The sequence below is a fragment of the Gobius niger genome (genome assembly GCF_951799975.1).
Source record: "Gobius niger genome assembly, chromosome: 24".
Taxonomy (NCBI): Eukaryota; Metazoa; Chordata; class Actinopteri; order Gobiiformes; family Gobiidae; genus Gobius; species Gobius niger.
The window spans coordinates 2560524-2576707 of NC_136875.1; the positions used below are offsets into that span (position 1 = coordinate 2560524).

At 42.8% G+C, this 16184-nt stretch overlaps 1 protein-coding gene across 1 annotated transcript in view; it reads right to left on the minus strand.

The window, feature by feature from the left end:
- Nucleotides 1-657: 657 nt before the first annotated feature.
- Nucleotides 658-16184, minus strand: part of polr2b (RNA polymerase II subunit B) — a 30041-nt gene continuing 14514 nt past the window's right edge. The window contains exons 13-25 of the mRNA XM_079582141.1: nucleotides 14988-15099; nucleotides 14675-14829; nucleotides 13339-13537; nucleotides 12751-12919; nucleotides 9316-9412; nucleotides 8885-8979; nucleotides 7481-7731; nucleotides 7250-7339; nucleotides 5627-5734; nucleotides 5441-5554; nucleotides 2813-2973; nucleotides 2531-2726; nucleotides 658-843 (exon numbers count right to left, since the gene is read on the minus strand). Coding sequence (XP_079438267.1) covers nucleotides 754-843; nucleotides 2531-2726; nucleotides 2813-2973; nucleotides 5441-5554; nucleotides 5627-5734; nucleotides 7250-7339; nucleotides 7481-7731; nucleotides 8885-8979; nucleotides 9316-9412; nucleotides 12751-12919; nucleotides 13339-13537; nucleotides 14675-14829; nucleotides 14988-15099 — 1837 coding nt within the window. The 3' untranslated portion in view covers nucleotides 658-753. The remainder of the gene's footprint in view (nucleotides 844-2530; nucleotides 2727-2812; nucleotides 2974-5440; nucleotides 5555-5626; nucleotides 5735-7249; nucleotides 7340-7480; nucleotides 7732-8884; nucleotides 8980-9315; nucleotides 9413-12750; nucleotides 12920-13338; nucleotides 13538-14674; nucleotides 14830-14987; nucleotides 15100-16184) is intronic.

Consider the following 16184-nt stretch of genomic DNA (forward strand, 5'->3'; position numbering starts at 1 on the left):
AAGAAGGCACAGCAGCGACATGTTCAAGAGTCTAATGTATTGAACAATGACTTTTAACAAAAGCTGCTTTAAAGGGGCTAGATGCAAGTTAGTCATTTTATACTCACTACTTCGGACCGAAGTAAAACTTTCTGAGGGACAGTACAGGATTTTAGAGGCAGTTGTGGTGAACAGGTCTGAGCTCATTCTACACATTAGGACAAGGAGGAACATGTAGGGGGAGGAAAATACTTAGTTTTAACATTTTTAAACTCTGTATAGTCCCTTTAAGAAAAAAAGGGGGGAAACCCAGAGTTTCACGATGTTACAACCTTTTTTGGAACATGTTCTGTAGGAGGAGGCTGAGCTGGAGTAAATCATATACAATGGGAGTGAGGAATGAGTCTGTCTGGAACGGCGCAGACACTCGGCTGTAGGACATCCAGAGGAACACTTGGTCTGCCACATGTACTTTGACTGTGCACCGAGCAAAGGTCAAAGCAGATCCAACAACTACACTTCTATGTTACAAAAAGTTCAGCTCATGGGCTCTGTGACATTGGTCTGGTGATTTGAATCCTAACGCTAAACCTTACCAGCACATTCAAAATAACAATCTTGAAATATTAAACTTATTTTGTTCAAAAACAGCTTTATTCACATTTAAAAACAAAAAAAACAAACAGTCTTTAACAATCTTAAAGACAGGCCAGTGCGCTGACTGGCCACAGAGTCTATGATGTCATCAGTGGAGTCTTTGATTGGCCGAACAGTCTATGAGGTCATCATTCGTGGGGCAATGCTCATGGACATGAGCTCCTGGAACAGCAGCTTACAGGCGTAAGGCATCCGCACCAGAGAGACCTGCCAAAGCAGAGAGAAAGGGCATTTACCCGGTAACCAACCCACACTTGAATCCATTTGAAGAGCAGTTTTATTTTTCAGTTAACCCAGGGCTGCACTCCCTCCTGTCGGTCTCTTCTCCATGAGTTCATCCATGTGGAGAAAAATACAATATTATTGAAAGTGCTGAGACTGCTGCCCCTGCGACCCGGCCCCGGATAAAGCGGAAGAAAATGGATGGATGGATATTGAAAGTGGTGTTTTTTGTTTCAGTAGCAGGCCTTTGCTGTCCCACAGGTTGTGTTTGCAGAAAACAACCTGCAATTGTTCCAAGTCAAATAAAAACTGCAAAATGTAATGTGAAAGGTGATAAGTTTGCATGTCGTCTGTCCTCCCCAGATGATGTCCGTGTAAGGGTGGCGGCTGCTTTAAAGTCCATATGACAGGTTTTAAAGGAATAGGCCACCGTTTTTACATACTGAGATATGCTCTTACATCACTTTAGCCGAGTTAATATATCCCCGTCTGGTCTTTGTCCGTGCGCTCTGTCACGCAAACGGAGCACATACGCAGCCTCTCCCACATGTCACATAGCTCCAAAAAAGCTCACGATAGAAGCTACCAAGCTCTTCCACGTGTTCCCTATTTAAATAAAGTTACGTGAAGTGTTTTCATGCGAAGTATATTTACACAGAAATGTAACATGTCGATTTTATAAGCAGATAAAAAGGGGGACTACATTGTGAGGCGTAAAGATACGAGGAGCAAAACGTCTGCGCGTCTGCGAGGGAGGAGCTGATCCGAGCGTAACTTTGACACAGATTTAGCCACTTTTCAAACCTCCTGTGACGATATTTGGAAACAGGGCAACAAATGTTTGTGACCCTCCAGGGTTATAATAAAGTCACCATCGCGTCTTCAAAGCACGTCCAGCTGCTCCGTGTGCAGGTCAGTCCCACGCCTCAAAATAACTCCTCCCATCAGCGCGAGCGTCTCGTCTTCTCTCGGGTCAGTCTCATGATCGATCACAAACACAAACGCTCCGTCTAAACTCGCCTTAAACAGAAACCTGCAGTGACATTGATGTCAAAGCTCCGCTAACAGCAACGAAACACTTCCTGTTGTCCCGACAAAATAAAAGGCGTCAATGTTCCAGCCGCTGGAAGAGGGTTTGAAATGTTCATTAATAAATGAACCTAATATTTTAGGTACAAATGGACACAAATCTAGTTTTTCTTCGTTTTCCTGGTCGTCCGTTTTGCTCAAATAGAAATAAAGGCCTGTCTCTAATTGTGGCCTGGTTCCAATAAAGGCCTGGTCCTGATGCCCTTGAGTAAATAAAGGCCCCGGCCTGTATTAGAGCACTTACGGTATGCTAAGTTGAGCATGTTCATTGTGACTGACCTCATTACAGATCTGGAAAGAAAATATCGTTTTCGCAGTTTTTCAAATGTTATTTCAGTTTTATAGGAGGCACAGACTTTGATTTGTCGCTTCTACTGAACAATTTCCTGTGAATAAAGAGCGATATGGATTTTGGCTTGACTTTGTGCGTGTGTGATGTTTATGATGCGTTACTGCCTGTATCTTAAATGGATGAACAAAAACGGCATAATAAACTACTCTTTAAATGCGGACACAAACAAACAGTTGGACGTTGCCGCGGTGATATCTGGCCGGTGAAAGAGTGACAGAGTGACAGTGTTACCTGGGTCTTGTTGCGGCAGCCGCGGCACTCGTACGTGTGCGTGCGGGTGTTGGCGATGGCCATGAGTCCGCACAGGTTGCACACGTGGACCTGGTACGGGTCTGACGCCTCGAACAGTCTCTCACGGAGAAACTGAGCGGCCCCGTGAGCGATCTGACAGTCTCTCTCCATCTCCCCGAAACGCAGGCCGCCGTCGCTGAGGAGAGAGACCAGAGAGAGCCGGGTCAGGGCCAGGAAAAGTGCGTACGTGCTGATCTGGAGCCAGCAGTGACGGGCACTCACCGGGAACGCCCCTCCATGGGCTGCCTGTTGAGGATCTGCACCGGCCCACGCGCTCTGGAGTGGATCTTATCGTCCACCATGTGCTTCAGACGCTGGTAATATGTGGGACCCACGAAGATCTGCGACGTCAGCTTCCTCCCAGTGAAGCCGTTATACAGGACCTGAAGGAGAACGCCACACAGAGCGGTCATGCCAGGGGTTCAGACTAACTGAGCCGTCAGGCCCATGTTTGGGTATTTTCAACATGTTTTATGTTGTAGACTTTTGTGTGGGATAGAGACTATCCCTGTTTTTTGTTGTGGAATCTATCAACTTTTGTCTTTCAAACAAGCTCCCTGCTGACACGTTTATTAGCATCATCCACAGAATTATAGATGAGACATTTTTCAAGCAGAACTAAGTAACTAAGTAACTCATGCCCCTAGAGGCCATAAGCGCCACTGCAGGTGTCATAGCATGTTGCGTTTGTCCATGAGAGTAAATCCTACACTGACAGAAAAGACAAAGGGACAGAGGGCAGGGCTCAAGACTAACTTTTATTTTAGTAGCGCTGGCGCTACCAACTTTTTCATTTGGTCGCACAGACAATATTTTAGTCGCACAGACTCCAGACACAATATCAAAATTCACCATTTTAATAAATTATAACAAGGACAGTTATAAACATGTTCAAAATAACTTATAATTGATCCTAACAATGATTAAAATAGTGTTAAAACTTTTTAAAATAATAGTGATTTTATATAGTTTTATTATATATATATATTTTTTGCATTGTTCTGCTTTAATTGTGTGTTTTCAATCCATTATTATTCATCTTCCTTGACAATTGCTTGTCTCTTTCTTTCCAAATCTGCAATATCACTGTCACTTGCAGGATATTCACTTATAAAATTATGTATTACTGCCAATTAAGACGTATTAATCACAGGCAAAAAGTACCTGTTTTAGCCTAAAGCCTAAATAAAATACAGGAGCTCAATCTGCTGCGGCTGAGGGAGGGCGGGTCATAACAGCAGCTGTTAGCTCTCTGTTAGCTTTACGTTAGCTCTCCGTTAGCTTTACGTTAGCTCTCCGTTAGCTTTACGTTAGCTCTCCGTTAGTTTTACGTTTGCGCTCTGAAACAAGCTTTTTCTGACCGCGAGGAGATCAGAGCGAGCTCAGGTAGGAACATAAACCGCTAAACTCTTTCTGCTCCTGTCTCCTCCTCTCCAGTCGCTCCTGTCTCCCCTCGTGCTCGCGCTTCTCTCTGACCTGCGCTCGTGAGCTCGCCGCTCGCGCTACCGCCCCAAAAGGCGAACATAAAAGTGAAAATAGATACTTCTTTGGGGAATAAAGTGTCGGAAAGTGCGTATTGGCAGAAAATAATAGAAGGTTAATTCATGTTGGGACACGTGGCTTCTGTTGCTGTCTGTATTTCACCTGTCCCTGGACAAACAGGGAGAGCGGGACACTTGCCTGGACAAAACGTTTAGCGTAAACTACCAGCTGACTTCTTCAATAATAGTGGAAGGTTGGGTGGGTGCGTGCGTGTGCAGTGTGTGTTTGTTCTCAGAGGAGTGCTCTGGAGACGCTGTTTATAACGTTATTTGCAGCACTCGTCATAAAGCCTATTAGACTTTATTTATTTATTTTGCTCGCACAGGTGCTACCACTTATTTTTTTTACTCGCACATTCTCTAAAAATAGTCGCATATGCGAGCATTTTGGTCGCAGTCTAGAACCCTGGAGGGATATATTGTTCATCCAATTACACGATGGAGATCATTTTTTTCACTCAAACTTGGCTGTACATGCTGTTTAAGTGGTGCTAGCCCACAGTTAGCTGTGGCCGTTATCCTGTTAGCTTCTTCTTCGTGATTCCATTACTGTGTGTTGCGCCTCCGGGTTGTTTTCCGGACACTACTTTAACAAACGCTGAAATAGGAATATGGTTTCTACTAAATAAAGATACAAAGACATGGGGAGGAGCAAAGTGGTTCAACAGCTCATAAATACATAAAAAAAACGGAGAATGCTAACATGTTTCTACATGCTAGCATCAGGCTAATACTAACGGTTAGCTAGTGCTAGTTAAAACTGCCGTTTTTTCACTTCTATTGAACAATCTGCTGTGAGAAAACATCCATATGGGCCCGATTTACACTTGACTTTATTTGTATGTGATAAATAAGTTTATATTTCGCCAGAAAATGGCTAAAAAGAGGGAAAAATGTTGTTTCTCTAAAGATTCTATTTTCCCCCTTCTATGACGAGATGCCGTCTGTATCTATCCCTAAAATGGCCGCCATCAGAGTTTTTACAGATTACTCAAAAACATGTGTATGTGCCAAGGCAACACTTCAGGCATGTTTTTAATGAGGGAATGACATAATAACATGATGCAAAGCTTGAAAAAGTCCATTTTACATAATACCCCCCCTTTAATATAGAAGGTGCAGTTACACATATGGCCTGAGGATGGCAGTAGTGAGTATAAAATGGCCAACTTGCATCCAGCCCCTTTACCATCTCGTTTTCTGCACTTATTTCCCGAAGCGTGTAGATTTGGAAACACATGACCAAAATATGGACAAACGTTTCCAAAAGCTGGTCCTCGTGTGCGGCGTGACAGGATTTGCGCCTCACCTCGTTGCCTCGCAGGTGGTAGCCGTACTCCGCTAACAGGTTGGACACCTTCTGCACGTTGACGGCGTCGTTGAAAGGCGTGGCGTCTCCGATCTCGCCTTTGTTGGCCGACACCTGCGACGCAGAGCAGCGTTAGACCCCGCCCTCATGTGCACTCTCATGAAGAGCGCCCCCCGGAGGCCTCACCTTCCCCTGCAGGCACTCGATCAAATGGCCCACAGTCATTCTGGACGGGATGGCGTGAGGGTTGATGATGATGTCCGGGGTGATGCCCTCGCACGTGAACGGCATGTCCTGAAAACAGAACACGCCTGATAGAGCTCTTTGTGGACAAACATGTACAATATCACAATATCAAAGAATGGGGAAAATAAATTAAAAAAGAATAAGGGAAAAGTAAGAAAAAAACAAAAAAGGTAGAAGGAAAATGTTTGTTTTTTAATAGATTTTTTTCTAAATAATAAAAATAAAAATAAGGAAAAAGTGGGATTAAATTTGAAAAGAATTTTGAAGATAAAAAAGGTGTAAAAAAAGAGGGCAAAGTGAAAAAACAGAATTGGGGTAAAAAGTATGAAAAGAATAATAAAAATGAGTGGGCAAAAAAAAAATCTGCTTAGGACAACTATTTTTTTTAAAGATGTTTGCAACACTTTTCTGATGGTGGTTTACAAAAAATATCACTTCATCATTGCTATTATACCTATGAAACTAATATACAACCTATCTTTTTATTGCAAAAGAAAGCAGTTAGAGTGATCAGCCATGCAGAATACTTGGCTCCAACAAATCCCCTTTTTATTAGACTAAATATCTTAAAATTGCATGATCTTGTTGATGTTTACACAGCAGTTGTGATGTACAAAGCTCACAATCTTCTTTGAACTTCTTCCTACTCCTTTTGAGCACAAAGTCTTGTTTTGTATTTTTTTTCTTTCTGTAAAATGTTGGCATACTTTTTCTGCTCAAATGAATAAAATAAATGAAATGAAATGAATCTCATGCTCCCTCAGTTTTTACAGGAGATGTTTCAAACTAGAGAATCTATATACAACCTTAGAGGAACTGATCTGCTACAGAAACCTCTGGCGCTCAGTAATACTAAGAGGAGGTGTTTATCAGTTAAAGGCGTTGATCTACGGAACGGTTTATCTGTTCAACTTAAGGCTCCAAAACTATTAAAGCATTTAAGAAAATGTATAAGTTAAAAATGATAGAGAAGTATAGAACACTTGAATGAAGAGCATTAGAAGAGAAGTCGATTGAGGAAACATGGCATCATTTTTGTTTGTTGAAGTTTAAGTTTTGTGCTTAAGTGTTTCCATCGTTGGTGTTAGAGAAAGTGTATAATGTGTCATCTTGGGACACAGAGTCACAGTTGTAAAAGGAGTTTAGAGGCAGAATAAGTCTTGGCTTCAGCCTAAACCCCTTTCGGTCAGGCTTCATTTAGATTAAATTCTTAATGTATGTGTTTTCTTACTGTATAATGTCTAAGATCTTTGGAAAACATGTGACATGTGATTTAAATGTTCATAATGACCGAAGAAAATAAATGAACTAACTAACTAACTAACTAACTAACTAACTATTGAGAAAGTCCCCAGAAATATTGAGTTATTATTTTTTGCTGATTGATATCACTTTTAAAGTCTTTTGATCCCTGTTGGGCCAGGGACAGCGTTAAAGGAAGTGACTTGGTTGTTTCAGCTCAAATAAATGATACAAATTTAAAGAGATGGTCTTGTTTCTGGTTTCAGCTTCTCCCGGTGTTGGAACCGGCCCGGATCGAGGGATAAATGGCGTGAAGCGAACCTCTTGTCTGTACTGGATCCCGCAGGTTCCCTTCTGTCCGTGTCGACTGGCGAATTTGTCTCCGATCTGAGGAATCCGGACTGAGCGAACCTGTGAACGGAACACAGGTCAGAACAGCCTTTTACAAGCGTGTGCGGTCGGACGGCTCCCACACGTGTTATCTGTACACAAGGTCGAGCAGATCCACTAAAAACACGTCCACACGGCCGGTATGTGCCGAGCGCCCCTCACCCTGATCTTGCAGAACTTGTAGCCCTCCTGGTTGAGCGTGACCATGACCTGGTCCACGATGCCGGTCTCGGACGTGCGCAGGAAGGTGCTGCAGTCGCGCTTGGTGTAGCGGCGGTTGGTGGAGTCCAGCTCGTCCTCGTTCTCGGGCAGGGTCACCGTCTTCCCGATGATCACGTCCTCTCCGGACACGCGCACCCCCGGAGCGATCAGCCCGTCCTCGTCCAGCTTGTCGTAGATCGCGTGCCGCATTCCTGCTCGCACAAGACAACGTGATACATCAATATACTACCAACTACGAATACTCTAGCTACTACAAACAAACTGTGGCCACTACTACACATCCAAGCACTAGGGCTGCAACTATCATTTTAAAAATCCAGGCCAGGAAGGATAAAAATAATTTCTTTGGATCTTGGATATTTGCTTTTGGGACTCTTCCTGGGCAATACATTTGACGTTTTAACCGTGGAAAAGTGATTTGTGATACAGTGGGGGGGGGGGAAAGTATTTGGTCAGTTTCCCATAGACTTTCTATTGGATTTTGGCAAAATACTACCCCCACATCAAAAAGGTCTGCCATACAATAAAATATAATCTGTTTACATTTAAATCTATAAGAAATTCATTGACAATACAAGGAGCTAAAACATACTTCAATGCAATGATATTACCTCACTTACTCTATGGTGGATCATGCTGGTCACAAGCAACAAATCCAGAATTAAACCTTTAGAATCTCTTTATAAACAAGCACTTAGGATTGTAGATAGGAAATCGCGTCAGTATCATCACTGTCAAATATTGACCAAACATAAAATGCTCAATTTAGAATATATAGTTAAATCAGCCAATCTAAAATTACTGTTCAAGATTGTTAATAATGTGGCACCTCCGCCACTAAAAAAGTTTGTCCAATTAACATCTGATCAGAGTCAGAACAACAAGGTCAACAGTCAATGGCCAATGTACCAAAACGAAAAACAGCATTAGGACAATCGGCATTTTCTTTTAAAACTATCTCTGAATGGAACAAACTTCCAACTGCACTAAAATTATGCAAAGACTTAAAACGATTTTGCCTGAGTGTGAAACAAAATTTTCTGGGAAATCAAACATGTCAGCATTAAAGAAAAACAACAACAGCAACAACTAAATTTGACATCTGAGAAGGGTCGGGGTGGGTATAGACTATAGAGGAACAAGTTTTCCCTTTAATAAAATGTACTAAAAATTGTATATAAAATGTAAATATTTGTAATTGTCTGTCTCGGGGACTGCAGATGGAAATTAGCTCCAAGCTCCTAGCTCTTTTCATCTGCTGATTAATGCTCCTGTACATGTCCCTGTCAAATAAATAAACTAAACTAAACTGTAGGTTCTGTATGTAGCAACAGTCTTCCTCACCCTGGCAGGTCTCTCTGGTCGGCTTCTCGAAGATCTCCTCTTGGTCGAAGCCTTTCTTGGACTCTTGCTCTTTGTACGAGCGGTAGAAGACGGACCTGGATCACAGACACATCGAGGTTAGACCGCAGAGCAGAGGTGGACAAGATAAGATCCAAACGGCTGTTTTGGGAGTAGCAAACGATGGGGGTATTGGGAAATGGGAATAATTGGAATTTCTGCCATTTTGGAGTCTGTTCAGAACAACAAAACGATGTAAATGATGTGTTTGCAGCACATTGTTGCATATCTCTGTCGATAACAGTGATGAAGCGATATTACTGGAAACTGTCAAAGTCCCCAAATATATTGACAAATTCATTTTGGTCTTTAACGCTCAGTCCTATCGCAGAAGTGATAAAGTGGATAGATAAGTCACGTTTAGACGTTCAGACCTGAAGAAACCCCGGTCCACAGCCGAGCGGTTCATGATGACCGAGTCCTCCTGGTTATATCCCGTGTAAGACGCAATGGCCACGATAGAGTTGATGCCTGCAAGAAAACACCACAAGACAGTGTGATGTTAGTTTAGTTCCTCTTGTGGTGAGACAGTGTGATGTTGGTTTAGTTCCTCTTGTGTTGAGACAGTGTGATGTTGGTTTAGTTCCTCTTGTGTTGAGACAGTGTGATGTTGGTTTAGTTCCTCGTGTGTTGAGACAGTGTGATGGTGGTTTAGTTCCTCTTGTGTTGAGACAGTGTGATGTTGGTTTAGTTCCTCGTGTGGTGAGAGAGTGTGATGGTGGTTTAGTTCCTCGTGTGGTGAGAGAGTGTGATGTTGGTTTAGTTCCTCGTGTGTTGAGACAGTGTGATGGTGGTTTAGTTCCTCTTGTGTTGAGACAGTGTGATGTTGGTTTAGTTCCTCGTGTGTTGAGACAGTGTGATGGTGGTTTGGTTCCTCGTGTAGTGAGACAGTGTGATGGTGGTTTAGTTCCTCTTGTGTTGAGACAGTGTGATGGTGGTTTAGTTCCTCGTGTGGTATGACAGTGTGATGGTGGTTTAGTTCCTCGTGTGGTATGACAGTGTGATGGTGGTTTAGTTCCTCGTGTGGTGAGACAGTGTGATGGTGGTTTAGTTCCTCGTGTGGTATGACAGTGTGATGGTGGTTTAGTTCCTCGTGTGTTGAGACAGTGTGATGTTGGTTTAGTTCCTCTTGTGGTGAGACAGTGTGATGGTGGTTTAGTTCCTCTTGTGGTGAGACAGTGTGATGGTGGTTTAGTTCCTCGTGTGTTGAGACAGTGTGATGGTGGTTTAGTTCCTCGTGTGGTATGACAGTGTGATGGTGGTTTAGTTCCTCGTGTGGTATGACAGTGTGATGGTGGTTTAGTTCCTCGTGTGGTGAGACAGTGTGATGGTGGTTTAGTTCCTCGTGTGGTATGACAGTGTGATGGTGGTTTAGTTCCTCGTGTGTTGAGACAGTGTGATGTTGGTTTAGTTCCTCTTGTGGTGAGACAGTGTGATGGTGGTTTAGTTCCTCTTGTGGTGAGACAGTGTGATGGTGGTTTAGTTCCTCGTGTGTTGAGACAGTGTGATGGTGGTTTAGTTCCTCTTGTGGTGAGACAGTGTGATGTTGGTTTAGTTCCTCGTGTGTTGAGACAGTGTGATGGTGGGTTAGTTCCTCTTGTAATGAGACAGTGTGATGGTGGTTTAGTTCCTCGTGTGGTGAGACAGTGTGATGTTGGTTTAGTTCCTCTTTTGGTGAGACAGTGTGATGGTGGTTTGGTTCCTCGTGTGGTGAGACAGTGTGATGTTGGTTTAGTTCCTCTTTTGGTGAGACAGTGTGATGGTGGTTTGGTTCCTCGTGTGGTGAGACAGTGTGATGGTGGTTTAGTTCCTCGTGTGGTGAGACAGTGTGATGTTGGTTTAGTTCCTCTTTTGGTGAGACAGTGTGATGGTGGTTTGGTTCCTCGTGTGGTGAGACAGTGTGATGGTGGTTTAGTTCCTCGTGTGGTGAGACAGTGTGATGTTGGTTTAGTTCCTCTTTTGGTGAGACAGTGTGATGGTGGTTTAGTTCCTCTTGTGGTGAGACAGTGTGATGTTGGTTTAGTTCCTCGTGTGTTGAGACAGTGTGATGTTGGTTTAGTTCCTCTTGTGGTGAGACAGTGTGATGGTGGTTTAGTTCCTCTTGTGGTGAGACAGTGTGATGTTGGTTTAGTTCCTCTTGTGGTGAGACAGTGTGATGGTGGTTTAGTTCCTCTTGTGGTGAGACAGTGTGATGTTGGTTTAGTTCCTCTTGTGTTGAGACAGTGTGATGTTGGTTTAGTTCCTCTTGTGTTGAGACAGTGTGATGTTGGTTTAGTTCCTCTTGTGGTGAGACAGTGTGATGGTGGTTTCGTTCCTCGTGTGTTGAGACAGTGTGATGGTGGTTTAGTTCCTCATGTGGTGTGACAGTGTGATGTTGGTTTGGTTCCTCGTGTGGTGAGACAGTGTGATGTTGGTTTAGTTCCTCTTGTGTTGAGACAGTGTTATGGTGGTTTAGTTCCTCTTGTGGTGAGACAGTGTGATGTTGGTTTAGTTCCTCTTGTGTTGAGACAGTGTTATGGTGGTTTGGTTCCTCGTGTGGTGAGACAGTGTGATGGTGGTTTAGTTCCTCGTGTGGTGAGACAGTGTGATGGTGGTTTAGTTCCTCGTGTGGTGAGACAGTGTGATGGTGGTTTAGTTCCTCATGTGTTGAGACAGTGTGATGGTGGTTTAGTTCCTCGTGTGTTGAGACAGTGTGATGGTGGTTTAGTTCCTCGTGTGTTGAGACAGTGTGATGGTGGTTTAGTTCCTCGTGTGGTATGACAGTGTGATGGTGGTTTAGTTCCTCGTGTGGTATGACAGTGTGATGGTGGTTTAGTTCCTCGTGTGGTGAGACAGTGTGATGGTGGTTTAGTTCCTCGTGTGGTATGACAGTGTGATGGTGGTTTAGTTCCTCGTGTGGTATGACAGTGTGATGGTGGTTTAGTTCCTCGTGTGGTGAGACAGTGTGATGGTGGTTTAGTTCCTCGTGTGGTATGACAGTGTGATGGTGGTTTAGTTCCTCGTGTGTTGAGACAGTGTGATGTTGGTTTAGTTCCTCTTGTGGTGAGACAGTGTGATGGTGGTTTAGTTCCTCTTGTGGTGAGACAGTGTGATGGTGGTTTAGTTCCTCGTGTGTTGAGACAGTGTGATGGTGGTTTAGTTCCTCGTGTGGTATGACAGTGTGATGGTGGTTTAGTTCCTCGTGTGGTATGACAGTGTGATGGTGGTTTAGTTCCTCGTGTGGTGAGACAGTGTGATGGTGGTTTAGTTCCTCGTGTGGTATGACAGTGTGATGGTGGTTTAGTTCCTCGTGTGTTGAGACAGTGTGATGTTGGTTTAGTTCCTCTTGTGGTGAGACAGTGTGATGGTGGTTTAGTTCCTCTTGTGGTGAGACAGTGTGATGGTGGTTTAGTTCCTCGTGTGTTGAGACAGTGTGATGGTGGTTTAGTTCCTCTTGTGGTGAGACAGTGTGATGTTGGTCTAGTTCCTCGTGTGTTGAGACAGTGTGATGGTGGGTTAGTTCCTCTTGTGTTGAGACAGTGTGATGGTGGTTTAGTTCCTCGTGTGGTGAGACAGTGTGATGTTGGTTTAGTTCCTCTTTTGGTGAGACAGTGTGATGGTGGTTTGGTTCCTCGTGTGGTGAGACAGTGTGATGTTGGTTTAGTTCCTCTTTTGGTGAGACAGTGTGATGGTGGTTTGGTTCCTCGTGTGGTGAGACAGTGTGATGGTGGTTTAGTTCCTCGTGTGGTGAGACAGTGTGATGTTGGTTTAGTTCCTCTTTTGGTGAGACAGTGTGATGGTGGTTTGGTTCCTCGTGTGGTGTGGCTTACCTGCGGGCAGCTCCCTGAAGCGCAGGTACTCCATGGAGCGTGTGGTGACCAGAGGCTTCTGGGGGTAGTAGAGCACGTGGGCCAGTGTGTCCATCCGCACGTGGAAGTTAGTAATGTACACTCCCATGGCCTGCTTCCCCATAGCCGACTGGTATGTGTTCCTGGGAGACTGGGGAACGGACAAAATACAGGAAACAACTTGAAAACTTGAAGACTATGCATTTAGAACTGAATTCTGATTACACTCGCGTCTGACTTGTTAGTTCACCTAATTACTGTACATATTTTAATTGTTTTCTATCCACGTCTCCAACAGCAAACCATTTTGAATTTTGAGACAGAGAATGGAAAGTATTTTGTGTTTCAAGCGTCAGTCTCAGTATCCGGCCTCAGAGATTTTTGGTCTGTTTGCGAGATATTGCACATCTCTTCTCTTGTGAATTAATATTGTTGGTTTGTTGGCCATTTCTTATTATTAAAATTGTTTTGATATTAAAAAAATGAGCTTCCTCTGTGTTTAGACCATGTTGTAGTGTAGCTAGTTTGTAGTTAGTTTAGTTAGGTCCTAGTTTAGTCCTGGTTCAGTACCTGGTTGTGGTCAGGGAAGGGGATGATGGAGGCGCACACTCCCAGGATCATGGATGGGTGGATCTCGCAGTGGGTGTAGGTGGAGCAGTAGGCCACGCCCTTCTCCTGGAGATCGTCTGGGGTCATGGCCAACATCACCGTCTCCTCCTCCAGAGTGTCGATGTACTCCACCACGCCCGAGGCAACCAGGTCCTGCCAACTGAGAGAGCACGACGAGAGCTGGATCAGGATTACTGTTCCTTTCTAAAAGCTTTCCACACAAGAAACGCATCACAGCATCTCCAAGGAGTCCCCAACTGGAAACTGTCTTTGTTTTGTTCACCATTAAGCTCAGCATTGAATAATACATGCCAGAAAAGCAATAATAATATAATGAAAAAGCAACAAAGATTAAAAAGTGATTAAAGAGCGACAAAAATTGACAAAAAAGTGACAAAAATCCATCAAAAAATGACAAAAATCCATCAAAAAAGTGACAAAAATCCATCAAAAAAGACAAAAATCCATTAAAAAAAAGACAAAAATCCATCAAAAAAAAGACAAAAATCCATCAAAAAAAAGACAAAAATCCATCAAAAAAGTGACAAAAATCCATCAAAAAAAGACAAAAATCCATCAAAAAAAAAAGACAAAAATCCATTAAAAAAAAGACAAAAATCCATCAAAAAAATGAAAAAAATCCATCAAAAAAAGTGACAAAAATCCATCAAAAAAGTGACAAAAATCCAGCAAAAAAAGACAAAAATCCATTAAAAAAAAGACAAAAATCCATCAAAAAAAAATGACAAAAATCCATTAAAAAAAGACAAAAATCCATCAAAAAAAGACAAAAATCCATCAAAAAAAAGACAAAAATCCATCAAAAAAAATGACAAAAATCCATCAAAAAAAAGACAAAAATCCATCAAAAAAGTGACAAAAATCCATCAAAAAAAGACAAAAATCCATCAAAAAAAAGACAAAAATCCATCAAAAAAGTGACAAAAATCCATCAAAAAAAGACAAAAATCCAGCAAAAAAGTGACAAAAATCCAGCAAAAAAGTGACAAAAATCCATCAAAAAAGTGACAAAAATCCAGCAGAAAAATTACAAAAATCCAGCAGAAAAAGACAAAAAATCCATCAAAAAAGTGACAAAAATCCAAAAATTAAAAATTAGGAAAAAAATTTGATTTTTTTTTTTTTTTTAATTGAAAAAAAAAAATTATAATCGATTTTTTGCGATTATGCTAATTTTGTAATAGTTTACTCTTGTAATCGAAATCGTAATCGAATTTCGATTCATTGCACAGCCCTATTATATACTGCATCAATCACCTGATCCGATCTGGTTTACCTGTAGTTGTTGTACTCTCGTTCTTTCAGTTGGTCGATGTGGCGTCTCTTCAGCAGAAGCTTCTGTTTCTCCACGATGAGCAGCGGTCGGCAGATACGCCCTGCGTCGGTGTAGATGCGGATCTCGCGCTCTCGAATGTCCCGGATCATGGACACCTGCACACAAAGGGCGCACTCAGGCTTTCTCCTTCAAAGGGAAGTGTGCTGTGTCCTTGTTTCAGTTCAGGGTTGAGGTGTACTTCATTTACCATGAAGGAAAATGTGTCTCTGGACGAGGATAACACGCAAACTCCACACAGAGGACATGTCCTTACCTCTGATACGATGATGTCCATCTGTCTCCTCAGTTTCCGCAGTGTGTTCATGAGCTGCTCCGGGTCCTTGTGGATTCCAACCCAACAGCCATTCACGAAGATCTTAGTGGCACTAGAACAAAGGCACAGGCATTTAGACATAACGTTAGCCGCTAGCCATGAGCAGCTAATCGTTCAATAGTTTTAGGTGGATTTCAGCTAAAACCATGGGCATAGAGTCACAGTTAACCTCTTAACCAAGCACATTTTCTCCAGTTCAGCTTTACCCAAATCTAAAAGCTTCTTGACTGGAGCTTACAGCCAATACGCCAGTGTAACGCCTCATTTGAAGACCTACAAAACTGATCTAAGACGTTTCTTTGCATTGTCGTAACTTTTTCGTTTTGCTGTGTTTTTGTCACTCTTTTGATGCTTTTCTTTGGTGCGTTTTCATCCTCATTTACGTCTCGTTTTTGACGCTATATTGACTCTTTTTTCAAGAAGCTTTTAGATTTGGTCAAAGTTGAACCGGAGAAAATGTGCTGCAGTTCAGCCTGAACCCAACTCAGGCTAATCAGAGCTAACCATAGAATAAAAAAGGAGAACCGGCATCGCATCGTGACATACGCAGACAGTTAGCGAGTACGCTAGTTCGGGAGACTTTTCAGAGTGCATTAGCCTGCTCAATAGGAATGGGCCAAGATCTCGTGCCACAAGCTCTTATGAGATTAAAAAGCCAAAGATGACAAGATTTTTCAGCCCGAAGTAGATTAACATTGCAGATTTGTTTCATACATTTTACTGGGCTGTATCCAACATACTTACTGTGGATGGCTTAAGGTACTTAAAAGGAGCTTTTAAACTCCCTTTAAGTACTTCTAAGCCATAGCTTAATCAAAACAGCTAGAGGCCATAAGCGTCACTGCAGGTGTTGTCTGTGAGAGTAAATAGTACACTGACAGAAAAGACAAAGGGAGAGAGGGATGTTGTACATTGTGCCACAACCCAATTACATAATGGAGATAATTTTTTGTCACTCATCAAACTTGGCTATAAATACTGCTAAAGTGGCGCCGCGCTAGCCCACAGCTAGCTTTGCCTGTAAGCCTGTTAGCGTCTTCTTCATGATTCTATTAGTGTGTATAGCGCCTCCGGGTCGGAGCAGGGAACGCTGCAAGCGTGGTTTTCTGGCCAGAGACACCAGGGGGAGAAGGATGC